Source organism: Arvicola amphibius, chromosome X (assembly GCF_903992535.2).
Source record: "Arvicola amphibius chromosome X, mArvAmp1.2, whole genome shotgun sequence".
In the NCBI taxonomy this organism is placed as follows: domain Eukaryota; kingdom Metazoa; phylum Chordata; class Mammalia; order Rodentia; family Cricetidae; genus Arvicola; species Arvicola amphibius.
The window spans coordinates 70,321,945-70,335,109 of record NC_052065.1 but is presented as its reverse complement, the minus strand read 5'-3'; the positions used below and the strand labels follow the sequence as shown (position 1 = coordinate 70,335,109).

Genomic DNA, 13,165 nt, shown 5'->3' with positions numbered 1-13,165 from the left:
ACACAAACACACACATAAACACACATATATGACTGAACACACACACAACACCACACACTTACTAAATTACTCATAAACTACATTTGATATTTTGATGCTGCTGTTGCTACTTTTATTTACTACAGTTCCACTGAAGCAGAGAGGTGCTTTGAAAGTAGTTTGCTTCCATAAGACCAGTCTGCGAACCCTAGGGCTCACCTATTCTTCAGAGAAGCTTATGGATCCATTTCGCTTCAGGCTGTAGGATAAAGTTAAAAGATGAAAATAAAAGAAAGTATAATTAGTTATAGAGAATGCCTGATATGTTAAAGATTATAATTAAACACACAGTATTGTAGATTGAGAAGAACTTGGAATATTTCTAAATGCTGTCCCTCCCTGGACTCCAGATCTCTAATTCCAAATCTTTGAAGATTTTGTCCAGGAATGTACATATTAACCCCTGGAGTGCAGCTAATGATACTCAGGGTTAAGAAGTACCAAATACTAGGCTAGTTTCATTCTTTGTAGAGAAACTAAAACCTTTTAAGAGTCACATTATTAGTCTATCTTTGAATTTGAAAATATAAAAATGTAAAGTAACAGTAACTTCAGATTGTACAACACAAATACTTTCATATGTGTGTATTGCTATGTAGTCTTTCTACATGTATATAGGTTTTTCTCCTAGCTTCAATGTCATATTATTTTTTCTGTTTCTCTCTCTTAACTTCATAGATATCACATCTGTGTATGTATAAATGTATTTATGCACATAGTATTTTATATTTTGATAAAACAGAATTTTATAAAATTAATTCCAGAGTTTTTCTATAATAGACAGTATTGTAATCGTCTTAATGTGTATGGTTTGAATTTTTCTATCAAAGTTTTTACATTTTTGGAAATTTCTTAAATAGTATTATTCCATGTATTATCACACTGTTCCTACATATCCTAACTTGAGCCTAGATAAAAATTAAGATGGTAACAGGGAAGATGAGAAAGGCAATAATGAATGAAAATGAAAAGAATAACTTCAATACCTAAGAGTAATTTGGATTGCCTTGCACTTAGCATGACAGTAGGTCTCAGCTCTACCAAGATATGAATGGACAATGAACAAGGTAAAAGCAGAGCAAATATACTTGTTGTGCATGTCCCAAGACTATGTAACTGCATAATACTTCAACCAATGATTACAGATATCTAGAAATATATGATACTATATACATGCAGCACATTCCAAAGTGATTTGTATATTCATGTACTCCCCCCCACTGAAAACCACGAGCTATTTGGAAAAGGGGAATGGAAGGAACAATCTTTTGGTTATGAAAAGTTGAAATTATAAACAAACAGAGCATTTATCCCCAAGAAGAGGGAGTTAATCTGAAAAAGATGCTTAGAAACCAGGGGAGATTATGTCACTTCTGGAAAGAAGTGTTTTCTGTTTTAAGAATCAGGACTCATTATAACCTTTTGTTTCCACTTGGATAGAATAAGGAAGTTTTGTGCATTCCTGAATCTTGGTTTTCTTTTTACCTGTTGTGTGCATTTTGTTAATTGAGACTTACCACATTGAGCAATTTCTAAGGAAATGTCTTTATGCTTCATTTAAATGTTCCCTCAGTGTTTTAATCAGTTTTTAATTTTGTTTTTTTTTCAATTGTTTTATAGTTACACATTTAAGTAAAATGTTTAAGTCACAAACTACTCTAGTCAAAATAAGTGTTTCTCTATTGAAATTTAAGCATCTGTTTGGCAACTTAGTTGTTTCAATGGACTTTTCATCTTCCTTGGCCCCATGTTCCAAATTTGAATACTGTTAAATATCGAATACTGTTAAACATAGAATTAATAGAGAATTATTGCCTACATTATATATTCAGACCTTTAAACTTTCAAAATCCAACTTGGCCTAAATTACTAAATAGTAGTAAACTTACCAAAGGAGCATATCTTGGTTTTGGAGGTGGAGGAGGAACCTTGCACTGACAGACACGTTTGGGCTTAGGTGATGTTTGCAGAGGTTCACAAGGAGGGAATGGCAGCCTTTCTCTTGATGAAGGAATTCTGCCACCCATATCTCTTTCCCCCCTTTCTCTGAAAGTAGTCTTTTTGGATGATGCTCTGAATCCTCTCTTTTGTTCTGATGTTAACTTCTTTGAGTCTGTGGATGTGCCATCTGAATCATCAGTGGTCTTTATAACCTTAAACACCAATGACCCTTCAGATTCAGTACCTGAGAGCCTTACACCTCTCCTTATGCCTGCCTTGGAAGATCCATCAGAAGCTGAATCAGTATAACTACCTATGTCCTTCGCTGAGTCTTTCATGACCTCTTTCTTTTCCTTTACTTCAATTTCAGACTCACTTGCAGTAGAATCTACAGTTTTTTGTGCATCCTTCTTTTCTCCTTTCTTTGTAATTTTTTTATCTTTCTTCTCACCTTTCTTTATTGTTGGGTCACTTTCAGATTCAGAATCAGCATCAGTAGACAATGTATCCTTGATAAGCTTGTTCCTGTTCCCTTTATTTTCCTTCATTTCATCTCTCTTGTCCTTCTTTGTCTCTGCATCGGATTCGGAATCAGTATAGAAGGCATCCTTCATGTCATCTTTCTTTGAACGTCTCTTCTCCTTCTTTGCACCCTTTGAGTCTACAGATTCAACATCAGTAGATTCTGAGCCCTTTTTGTCTGCATTCTTTTCTTTCTTATCTTTCTTTGAATCCTGTGAGTCACCAGATTCAGCATCAATAGAATCTGTGTCCTTCTTTTTCTTGACTTCCTTTTTTTCTTTTTTATCTTTTTTTGATTCTTTCTTTGCATCCTTGGAGTCACCAGATTCACCACCAGTAGACTCTGTATCCTTCTTTTTCCTGGGTTCTTTTTTCTCTCTTTTCTTTCCTTCTTTTTTTGCATCTTTTGAGTCTCCAGAATCAAGATCAGAGTCCTTTCCCTTCTTTCCACCCTTCTTCACAGGCTTTTTTGCATTGTTCTGTGAGCAATTTGTTGACCATTCATCTTTGTTGGATCCATCTTTGAAGTTATTTAGAAATAACATTAAGTCCATGTTTGAGGTGTTTATGCATGGTGATGTGTTATCAGAAAATTCCTTAGATCTCATTTTGGAGTCTGTATTTGGATTGTCCTTCCAAAATGTAGCTTCATTGTTGGTCTCCTTGGAATTCATTAAATCTTTGTCATCAATTCTTGAATCCATTTCCATGGTTATTTGGGAATTGTTGAATTCTAGATTTGGTTCTGATGTGTCATTTGGCTTCTTGAATAGTTCACTTTTGTGTGACAATTTTGATGAATTTTTTTCTGCATTGTTAATTTCAGGTTTGCCATCGGTTATCATTTTCTTGGGTTGCAGATTTATTGCAGATGAGGTTAATTTTTCCTTGGATTTTTTCTTCAAAGTTGTTCTTTTATCATCTTTGGATTTTCTAGTTTCAGCCATTATATAATGGTTTTGAGGATTATAAAGATAATTGAATGGACCCTGCATAATAAAAGCTAGGGAAAAGGGTGGCCTTAGGAAAAATTCTTGGAAACATTGGTTTATCCATATATTAGATGTTTTCTGACCTTTTTCAATTTTTCTTCTCTCTTGCCTCTGAAAAGTTTTGGGAAAATAATGATAAACATTTGTGAATGAGCTATATACTTTTATTTACAGCATAAAAATTTATTTTTAATTAAACATCTCTCAATTTTTTTTCTATTTCAAGATGTGTGTGTATGTGTGTGTGTTTGTATGTGTGTACAGTGTGGTGTATGTGTGGAGTTTAGAGGACAACCTCAAGGTGGCAAGTTCTCTCCTTCCATCAACTGGGTCTAAAGATCAAGATCAGGTCATCAGGTTTGGTGACAAGTACCTTTACTAACAGATTTATCTTGCAAACCTTTAGTTGTTATGTTGTTTCAAATATTCAGCAGAAGGTCCAGCAGTAAAATGGTTATATGAAATTAAACGATGATTATGTAGGAAAGCATGAAGAGTATATTATTATACAAACAGGGCTGGTGAGATGGCTCAGTGGTTAAAAGCTCTGACTGCTCTTCCAGAGGACCCGAGTTCAATTCCCAGCACCCACATGGCAGCTTGCAGTTGTCCGTAACTCCAGTTCCAGAGAATCTGATATTGTTACACCAATGTGCATGAAATAAAAGTTAAATAAAGTTTAAAAAAACAAATAATGCACAATCATAGAATAAATACATTGGTTGTAACTGAGCTTTGGGAAACACTTTAAAATCTTTTTAAAATCACAATGGATTATTCATGGATACGAGGTTTCCATTTTGCTAATGAAAGATCCAATTTATAATAACTCCACTTTAAAGAAGTAATAGAAAACTTGAATCTCCCACTATCAAGTATCATGAATTCCTGTTTTAAGAAAACAGAAATGTTCTACATCTTTAAAATTAGATTATCATTTCAAGATTTAAATTTTTGATCTATTTGATCCATCACTTGTAGATTTAGGCTGTTCATTTTTTTTTTAAACTTAATAATGCTAGTGTTGAGAACCATGTACAAATTAGGAATGTATAAGTGTGTGTGTGTGTGTGTGTAACAACAATTACATGTATTCAAAAGAGAGCAAGGAGGTATATATGGAAAGTTTTGAAGAGAGGAAAGGGAAGGGAGAAATGACATAATCATAGCCTTTTCCCCCTTTTGTTGATTTTTATTGATCTCTGCATTTTTCTCTGCTCTCCTCCCTGCCTGTCCCCTTTCCCTTTTAAACCTCCCCAAGGTCCCCATGTTCCCAATTCACTCAGGAGATCTTGTCTTTTTCTACTTTCTACTTCCCTTGTAGATTAGATCTATGTAAGTCTCTCTCAGTGTCCTCATTGTTGTCTAAGTTCTCTGGGATTGTGATTTGTAGGCTGGTTTTCTTAAACATAGCTTTTACAGTTTTATGCTTTAGTTAAAACCAAATTGGTAGGGCTTGTAAGATAATTCAGTATAAAATAGTACTTACTATACAAATTGGGTGACCTGAATTAATTGGATTCCAGAGTGGAAGTAGACAAGCACCTTCTGAAAGCTATACTCTAAATCTATGTACACTCATGTTTGCACTCATATAAACACACATTATGCATACTCAGAGCCACTAATAATAAATCAAATAATATTAAATGATCTTATAGAAGAGAACAGTTATTATAAGATTGAAATGTAAATAGTATATAAATATAACACAAAAGAATACTGTTTCAAAAGATAATACCAAAGCAATGGAATATTTATGAAAGATGAGTACCTATAGAGATTATTGTCTTCAAAATATTCATATGATGTAATTATAATCTCAAAAATGAAAGAAAAAGCTTATTTTTAAAACATAGGGGAACAATTTGTTCTATAGATTTATAAATTTAAAATTCTGCTTCTGAATATTGTAACTCAAATTATGTCTTATTCATGTTTATATATGCTGATATTAGTACAAATTTAGTTTTAAAGTGACTTTTTTCTATACTTACAGGAACTGCAATTTGTAATTCTGAAGATCCTGATCTCTTCTTTATACCTGGCAGAGGTATTTTGGTATTTTCTTGATTCCATTTTTCAGTCTTTTGACCGACTGAAAAAAGAAAGACAAAATAAAAAAATGGAGTTAATAGCCAGACTCATGCCTTGAAAAACATTGTTATGTGAATTATACTATTTAAGTAAAAGTAATTTGTATAGCTCTTCCTCTTGCAGTTTATCTGAATAGCAATTAGGAAACATCAAACTATTTTTCTATTTGTTATTGGATTATGTTTCACATGACAATTTTTTATGTAAAACCAATTTCCACAGATATTTGCCTAAATAATTATACTAAACTTGAGCTGGGCGGTGGTGGTGCACGCCTTTAATCCCAGCACTCCGGAGGCAGAGGCAGGCGGATCTCTGTGAGTTCGAGGCCAGCCTGGTCTACAAGAGCTAGTTCCAGGACAGGCTCTTAAAAAGCTGCAGAGAAACCCTGTCTCGAAAAACCAAAAAAAGAAAAAAAAAAGAAAAAAAATACTAAACTTGTTATAAAGTGATAGGAATGAAATATATACAAATTCCAACTCTTTACTTTCAAATGCCTACATTGTCTCCTCTGTCTTGATTTCTTAATGCCATTTTGGTTAAGTGGGAGATAATATATTATGATTAATTCTTTCACGATTTCTGTAATAAATAGCATAACACTAAGAATAAAGTAACCAGTGAATACCTTAATTTTCAGAGATGTCTCAGATTTACCAATCTGAATTTAGTGTTACCTCAAACCACAAGAATTAGACCAAGAAATTCAAATATTCTTGTCCACTCTATAAACACTTTAAGGACAGATGCATATTAGAGGTTATTCAGAAAATTTAGGAATATCAAACTGTCTGAAAACTATGACAAAAGAGGAACTGGGAACAAGATTCAGGATAGTGTTCCTAGAGAGGGGGAGGTTAATGAGAGATGTGATGACTTTTTAGAAATATTTGAAGAGCTGCTATATGTGAAGGTAGTCAAAGTAATAACTACAGTGTAGCTGATACTAATAGCTAATTTTTAAAAAATATTTATTTATTTATTATGTATACAATATTGTCTTTGTGTATGCCTGAAGGCCAGAAAAGGGCACCAGACCTCATTGCAGATGGTTGTGTGCCACCATGTGGTTGCTGGGAATTGAACTCAGGACCTTTGGAAGAGCAGGCAATGCTCTTAACCACTGATCCATCTCTCTAGCCCCCTAATAGCTAATTCTTTATATGTCACATTATGTTCTAAAACTTCATAGTTGTAAACTCAATCCTTGTAAATTCTTTTTGAATTAGATAATGCCATTGCATATTATACAAATATATAAAAATAACACAGTATCTTGTGTTAAATCTCTTATTCCAAATCACAAAACTACTAAATAGCTGAATTAAGATTCAAAGGCAATTTGGCCCTAGACACAATACCTTAACTGAAGTGTTACAATGTTCTTTGTACATTTACTGAGTGTAGGACTGGAACTAATAAAAAAATTATGCTGCTGTAGGTAAGCTTGCAGCTTCTCAACAAATGGACTATTTCTTAAGTTCTCTTGTCTCTAACTTTGCTTGCCTTTTTCAACTTTAAGTTTTGTAATTATGAAGTTTGAGCACAGGGAAAGTTTATGAGAGTAAGCATGATTCATATATGAGAAGGAAGAACAAACTAAATCAATCTCTTATTTGAAGTCAACTAAGTACATGCTCCAAAGACAGAAGTATTCTGCACATTCATATGTATGTGTGTGTGTGTGTGTGTGTGTGTGTGTGTGTGTGTGTGTGTACAAGCATGTGTCAAAATTGCAGCAAATTCAGGAAAGTTTATATCTTACCACATTTACTAGGGAGTACTATCCATTTGTTGCTACAGTGCTTAGAAATATAAGCAAAAACAAATTTCATAGAATAAATTCTTACTCAAAATGTGATCATCATGTGTTGTGGTATTTATTTCCAGCCTGTAAAAGATAAAAAAAGTTTGAAGTGAATTTGTACTGTGGGTAATTATCATCATCATTATGTATTTTCCTTCAATACCTACACTTGAATATGTCTAATGCACTTTCTCATCACTGAATTCTTCAATATAGAATAAAAAAACTAGAATTATGAGATGTATTTAAATTTGAACCCAAATTATTTACACTTCCTTAAAAAGGGTCTAATACCCAGAAAAGGCCCATTACATAGTCATCATTAAATAGCTACTATCTATGTATTTATTATTTAATTCATGAATTTATTATTTGTTTTTCATTCTGACCAGTTTCTTCTCCATCCTCAGCTCCCAGTCTTCCCTATTCCCATCTGCTCCTCTTTCTCTCGTCCTTCCTCTTCATAAAAGTGTAAGCTTCCCATTGGTGTCAACAAAGCATAGCATAGTAAGTTCAGTAAGACTAAGCACCTCCCCTTGTAGTAAGACTGGACAAAGCAATCCAGAATGAGGAATAGGGTTCCAAAAGCCAGCAAAAAGTCACTCAGGCCATTTCCTCTGTTAGAAGTTCCACAGGAAGACTAAGCTACACAACTGTATTATATATGCAGAGGGCTTAGGTCAGTTCCATGCAGGAACTATGCAGAAACCTTGGTTGTTAGTTTAGTCTCTGCAAGATCCTATGATCCCAGTTTCTGTGGGTTTCTTGTGATGACCTTGACTTCTTTGTCTCCCACAGTCTTTTCTCCCCATCTTCAGCAGGATTTTTTGACTTCTACCTGATGTTTATCTGTGGGTCTCTACATCTATTTCTATCAGTTGCTGAATGAAGCATATCTGATTACAATTAGGATAGGCACCAATCTATGAATATAGCATAATTTCATTAGGCATCATTACATTGACATTTTTTTTGGTTTTTCGAGACAGGGTTTCCCTGTAGTTTCTAGAGCATGTCCTGGAGCTAGCTCTTGTAGACCAGGCTGGCCTCGAACTCAGAGATCCGCCTGCCTCTGCCTCCCGAGTGCTGGGATTAAAGGCGTGCGCCACCACCGCCCGGCCCATTGACATTTTTTTTTTATCTCCACACATGTTTGGTTATATCCTATGTCTTTTGGTCATACAGCTTCTGTGACCTGGTGCTGCAAGCAGTGTCAGCAGTGAACTCACTCTTATGGCATGGATCTCAGGCTGGACCAGTCACTGGTTGGCTACTTCCACAATCTCTACATCACCCTTACACCCAGATCATCCAATAGGCAGGACAGACTGTAGGCTGAAGGTTATGCATCTGGATGGTGTCCCAATCCCATCCACTGGAAGTCTTTCCCAGACAGAAGAAATGGCCTGTTCAGGCTATATATGCCTTATTGCTAGGAGTCTCAATTGGAGTCATCCTTGTGGATTTGTGGGGGTTTCCCTTGTACTAGGTTTCTGACTCTCCCCTAAATGCCCTTCTTCTCCAGTCATCACTTTCAGTACCCTCCCCCTCCACCATCCCCTACCAAATCCCTCATGTTCCCATTTGCATCCATCCACAGTACACCCATGAAATCTATTCTATTTCTTCCCAGGGAGATCCTAGTGTCCACTCTTGAGCCCCTACTTTTTCCTAGCCTATCTGGGTCTGTAGATTATAGCATGGATATTCTTTATTTTCCAGCTAATATCCACTTAAAATTGAGTATGTTCCATATTTGTCTTTCTGGATTGGGTTACCTCACTCAGGATGATCTTTTTTTCGAATTTTATCTATTTGCCTGTAATTTTTTTGATGTCATTATTTTCAACAGTTGAGTCATGCTCCATTGTGTAAATGTAGCACATTTTCTTTAACCATTCATCCATTGAGGAACATCTAGATTACTTCCATGTTCTGTTTGTTATTAATAAAGCTTCTGTGAACATATTTGAGCAAGTGTCCTTGTGGTATGATTGAATATATAGAAACTTGGGGGAATGTAAGATTTTATTTCATCTTACAATTTATAGTTCATCATATAGGAAAGTCAGTGCAGAAATTCAAGTCAGGATCCAGGAGACAGGAAATAAGATCATGAAAGAATGCTGCTTATTGCTTGCTCAGCATTGTTTGCTCAACATGCTTTCTTAGACATCTCAAGCCCAGTGATGGCATTGCCCCAGTGAGTTGTGATCACACACATCAATACCATTCAAGAAAATGCACTACAAACATTGCTACAGACAAATTTTATGAAAATATATTCTCAATTGAGAATGCCTCTCCCCAGATGACTCTGAAAATTGGGTCAAGCTGACATAAAGCAGTACAGTACAGGGGAAATAATGTAAATACAGTACTCATATATGATATTTAAAAATAAATTATTAAAAGTTATACATAATTTATAGGCTTTAATTTGTAAATAAATATCAGATTTAATTTTTATATTTTAAAAACATAAGCCTGAGTAGTAATCTCGGAATTTTATTAATCAAGTCTACAGCTAAAATTTAGTTACTTATCTCTGTTCCACAGCCATTGCTCTGAACGTTTTGGGAAAAAAAGCAGTATAGATTGCTTAAATAGTTCACATTTTCACATTTTTCTTTTTCACATGAAATTGAAAGATGGCCTAGGTGTTTGTGGTTAGAGCACATTAATTGAATGGAGTATCTAGAATATTTGATGAAAATTTTCTTCTGCTTGAGTATGTGCATTGATTTTTAATTCCTTCATATAATCTATGTTTTCTAAAGTCTCTTTTCCAAATATTTTTATCAGAAAACCCATTCTAAGAACATCCACTTAGTATGCATTGCCTGCATACACATACATGTGTGTACACACACACACACACACACACACACACACACACTCACACACACACACACACACACTACTGTAAGAGTCATTTTAGAATGTATATGTTAAAGTAAGCCCCAGAGACACAGGTTATAGACCTGCTCCACAACCCATCTAACCCCAGTAGCCTGACAACAGTATTCGCATCTGTCCCAGTACCAGATAACCACCACAGCCTCAGATTCCAGGCAGGATTCATTGGCATCCTGTTCTTGACAATTCTAGGTACCAGGTGCATTTGAAGACCACAGTGCAAGGCAATAGTCATTCTCCAGACACCAGATAGCTCTCTATACTGGTCTGAGGCATCTACACTCACTTTTTAAATTTGCTGAGGTCTCAGACTGGCTTCCACAAACTGAGATCTGGAATGACTCATGAAGCTTCACAGACTAGTACAGGGGCTGCAAATCCAGCCTTCAGACAAGCCCCTTCATGTACAAGATCTTGGCCACCCAAAGTAAGGACAACCTCTGAGGGCCCATAAAGGTTGATATACTACCAGTCTGGCAGGATCCCATATTTCAATCTCACATAGACATTAGTATTAAGATTTTAGGCTAGAACCAATGGGCCTAGCTATCTTCTGAGTAATAGATATTACTAGGTTCTGAGTAATAGATATCAATTGTGGGCAAACATAAGTCACCTTAGGCCTTAGACTAGCATCTACAGATCCACCTTCCATAGAAGCTACCCAAAATATGATTTCAAGGGTTACTCAGTCCTAGAGAGAGCTCTGAAACTTCAGTCTATAAGTCAAACCCCACAAATCCACACTTCAGCAGACCCAAGGTCTAGGTTAATCTGCACACATTTCAGTGTTAGGTACAAGAGTTATCCATGTGGACTAGGGGTTTTAGGTAGCATCCACATTCCCAGGCTGCAAGCCAACATGCATGAATTTCAGGGTACATTTCAATAGCAGACATAATCCATAGTCAAGCAGAAGAATCAATTAACTGATTGGTGAAGGAAGATCATTTGAAATTAGTAATCAAAGAAACAAAAAGAAAAAAGTAAATCAGTCTATAATAATTGTGGAATATCATCAAGTAAATTAAAGTACACATCATGAAGAACAGAGAAAGGAAAGGGCCAAGAACTTATTTAAAGAGATAATGATGAAAAACTTGCCCTACCTGGAGATAGAGGGAAACTAATACCAAGGTTCTAGAGAGCAAACAACATCAAAGATCTTTAACATAGTTAACTTTACAAACATATTGTCAGTTGAATTATCAAAGGTTAAAGACAAGGGAAAAGCAGAAAGCATCCAAATAAAAATAACTCATCTTTGGAATTATGAATGGATTTTCATAATCCATTGATTATGAAAATAATGAATTTTCAGATATAAGCAAGAATGCATTACTAGTAGTCAGGAAGTAGCAGGAAGAGGCTTGTTGAACTGGTCTATATAGCAAACTCTAGGCTGGATAGTATTACATAGTCAGACCCTATTTCAAAGCAACCAAAACTGAGGGCATGTCTTTCAAAAGAAAATTAGAAAATATTTTGAGTGATATTTTTGGTATCCAAAAGGTAACAATTTCATATAAATACCAGTAGGATGCAAAACCCTTTTGGAGATCAATCTATAAACTTTAAATTTTAGATGAAGAAAAAGGGCTGTTCTTTTTATTTGAGACAAGGTTTTAGTGTTGTTTTAGGTCATTTTATTGTAATTTGTTACTGTAGTACAAAATGAATACATAAACTACACTACTTAATATTATGACTATATATATTAAAATAATCATTTTCTTTTAGTGTGCATGCATATGTGTGCATGTTACTGTGTAGGCCCACTTGAATGCCACAGTGTATTGCAGCTGTTAGTCCTTGTTTTTGATTTTATTTGACACAGGACATCTCTTGTTGGTCACCACTTCATATACCAGGTTAGTTGGCCCTAAAGCTTCTGAGAATTATCCTATTTCTTCCTCTAATACTGAAACAGATGTATTAGATTGCTAATGTCTGTGCTCCAGCATCCAGGTTTTACATATTCTGGCAGTCTGAACTCAGGTCATTGGGGTTATGTAGCAAGTACTTTACCACTACATCATGTCTTAAATACCAAAAATAACCATTCTTAGTAATTTTTGTGATGTTAGAGATTGTCAATTAAAAAATTTAGACAAAATGAATAAAAGGAAGTAACTATATTTTAGACAGCAGATTAAAGCCACAACATGAATGAGGAAAATAAGATAAAACATGTGATAGGACAAATGAAATACAAAAGTTTTGTACTAATTATTTTGAAAGTTTAGGTGAAATGGACAATTCCTTAAAACTAAGCACACAAAAACTGAAATGGCAAACAGAAAATGAGTTATCATTCTCACAGTCATTATTTAAAAACTAACCGACATGTAGAGCTTGAGGTCTCAGCATCTTCGTTGGTCAATTTCTCCTTATACCTGATTAAGAAGAAATAATAATTACAAACTCTTCAAGAAATAGAAAAGGTAGCTCCTTCCCTCTTGGCCTGCATAAAATCACCTGCAATCGAATCAGTGACCTCAACACAAGAGCCAATACTCTGTAACTGCTAGTAGAACAGGTAAATGGCACACTGCTTATAGGACTTTCTGAATAGGACTCCAGTAACTCATGAAATAATATCAATAACTGACAAATGTAACACCATAACAGAAAAAGCCTCTATACAGAACAGAAAAATTGTCAATTGAGTGTAGGCAGCAAACAGAATGTGAGACAATTTTTTGCTAGCTATACATCTGACAAAGGATTAGTATATAGAATACACAAGGAATTAAAAGCTTTAAATATCAAAGAAGCAAACAACCCAGTAAAAATGGTTTATGGAACTGAACATAAAGTTTTCAATATAAACAATACAAATAGGCAG

The 13,165-nt window shown here is 34.9% G+C and overlaps 1 protein-coding gene across 1 annotated transcript in view; it reads right to left on the bottom strand.

The window, feature by feature from the left end:
* Window positions 1–205: 205 nt before the first annotated feature.
* Window positions 206–13,165, bottom strand: part of Cylc1 (cylicin 1) — a 78,821-nt gene continuing 65,861 nt past the window's right edge. The window contains exons 2-6 of the mRNA XM_042054335.1: window positions 12,660–12,713; window positions 7,442–7,482; window positions 5,492–5,592; window positions 1,929–3,605; window positions 206–238 (exon numbers count right to left, since the gene is read on the bottom strand). Coding sequence (XP_041910269.1) covers window positions 206–238; window positions 1,929–3,605; window positions 5,492–5,592; window positions 7,442–7,482; window positions 12,660–12,713 — 1,906 coding nt within the window. The remainder of the gene's footprint in view (window positions 239–1,928; window positions 3,606–5,491; window positions 5,593–7,441; window positions 7,483–12,659; window positions 12,714–13,165) is intronic.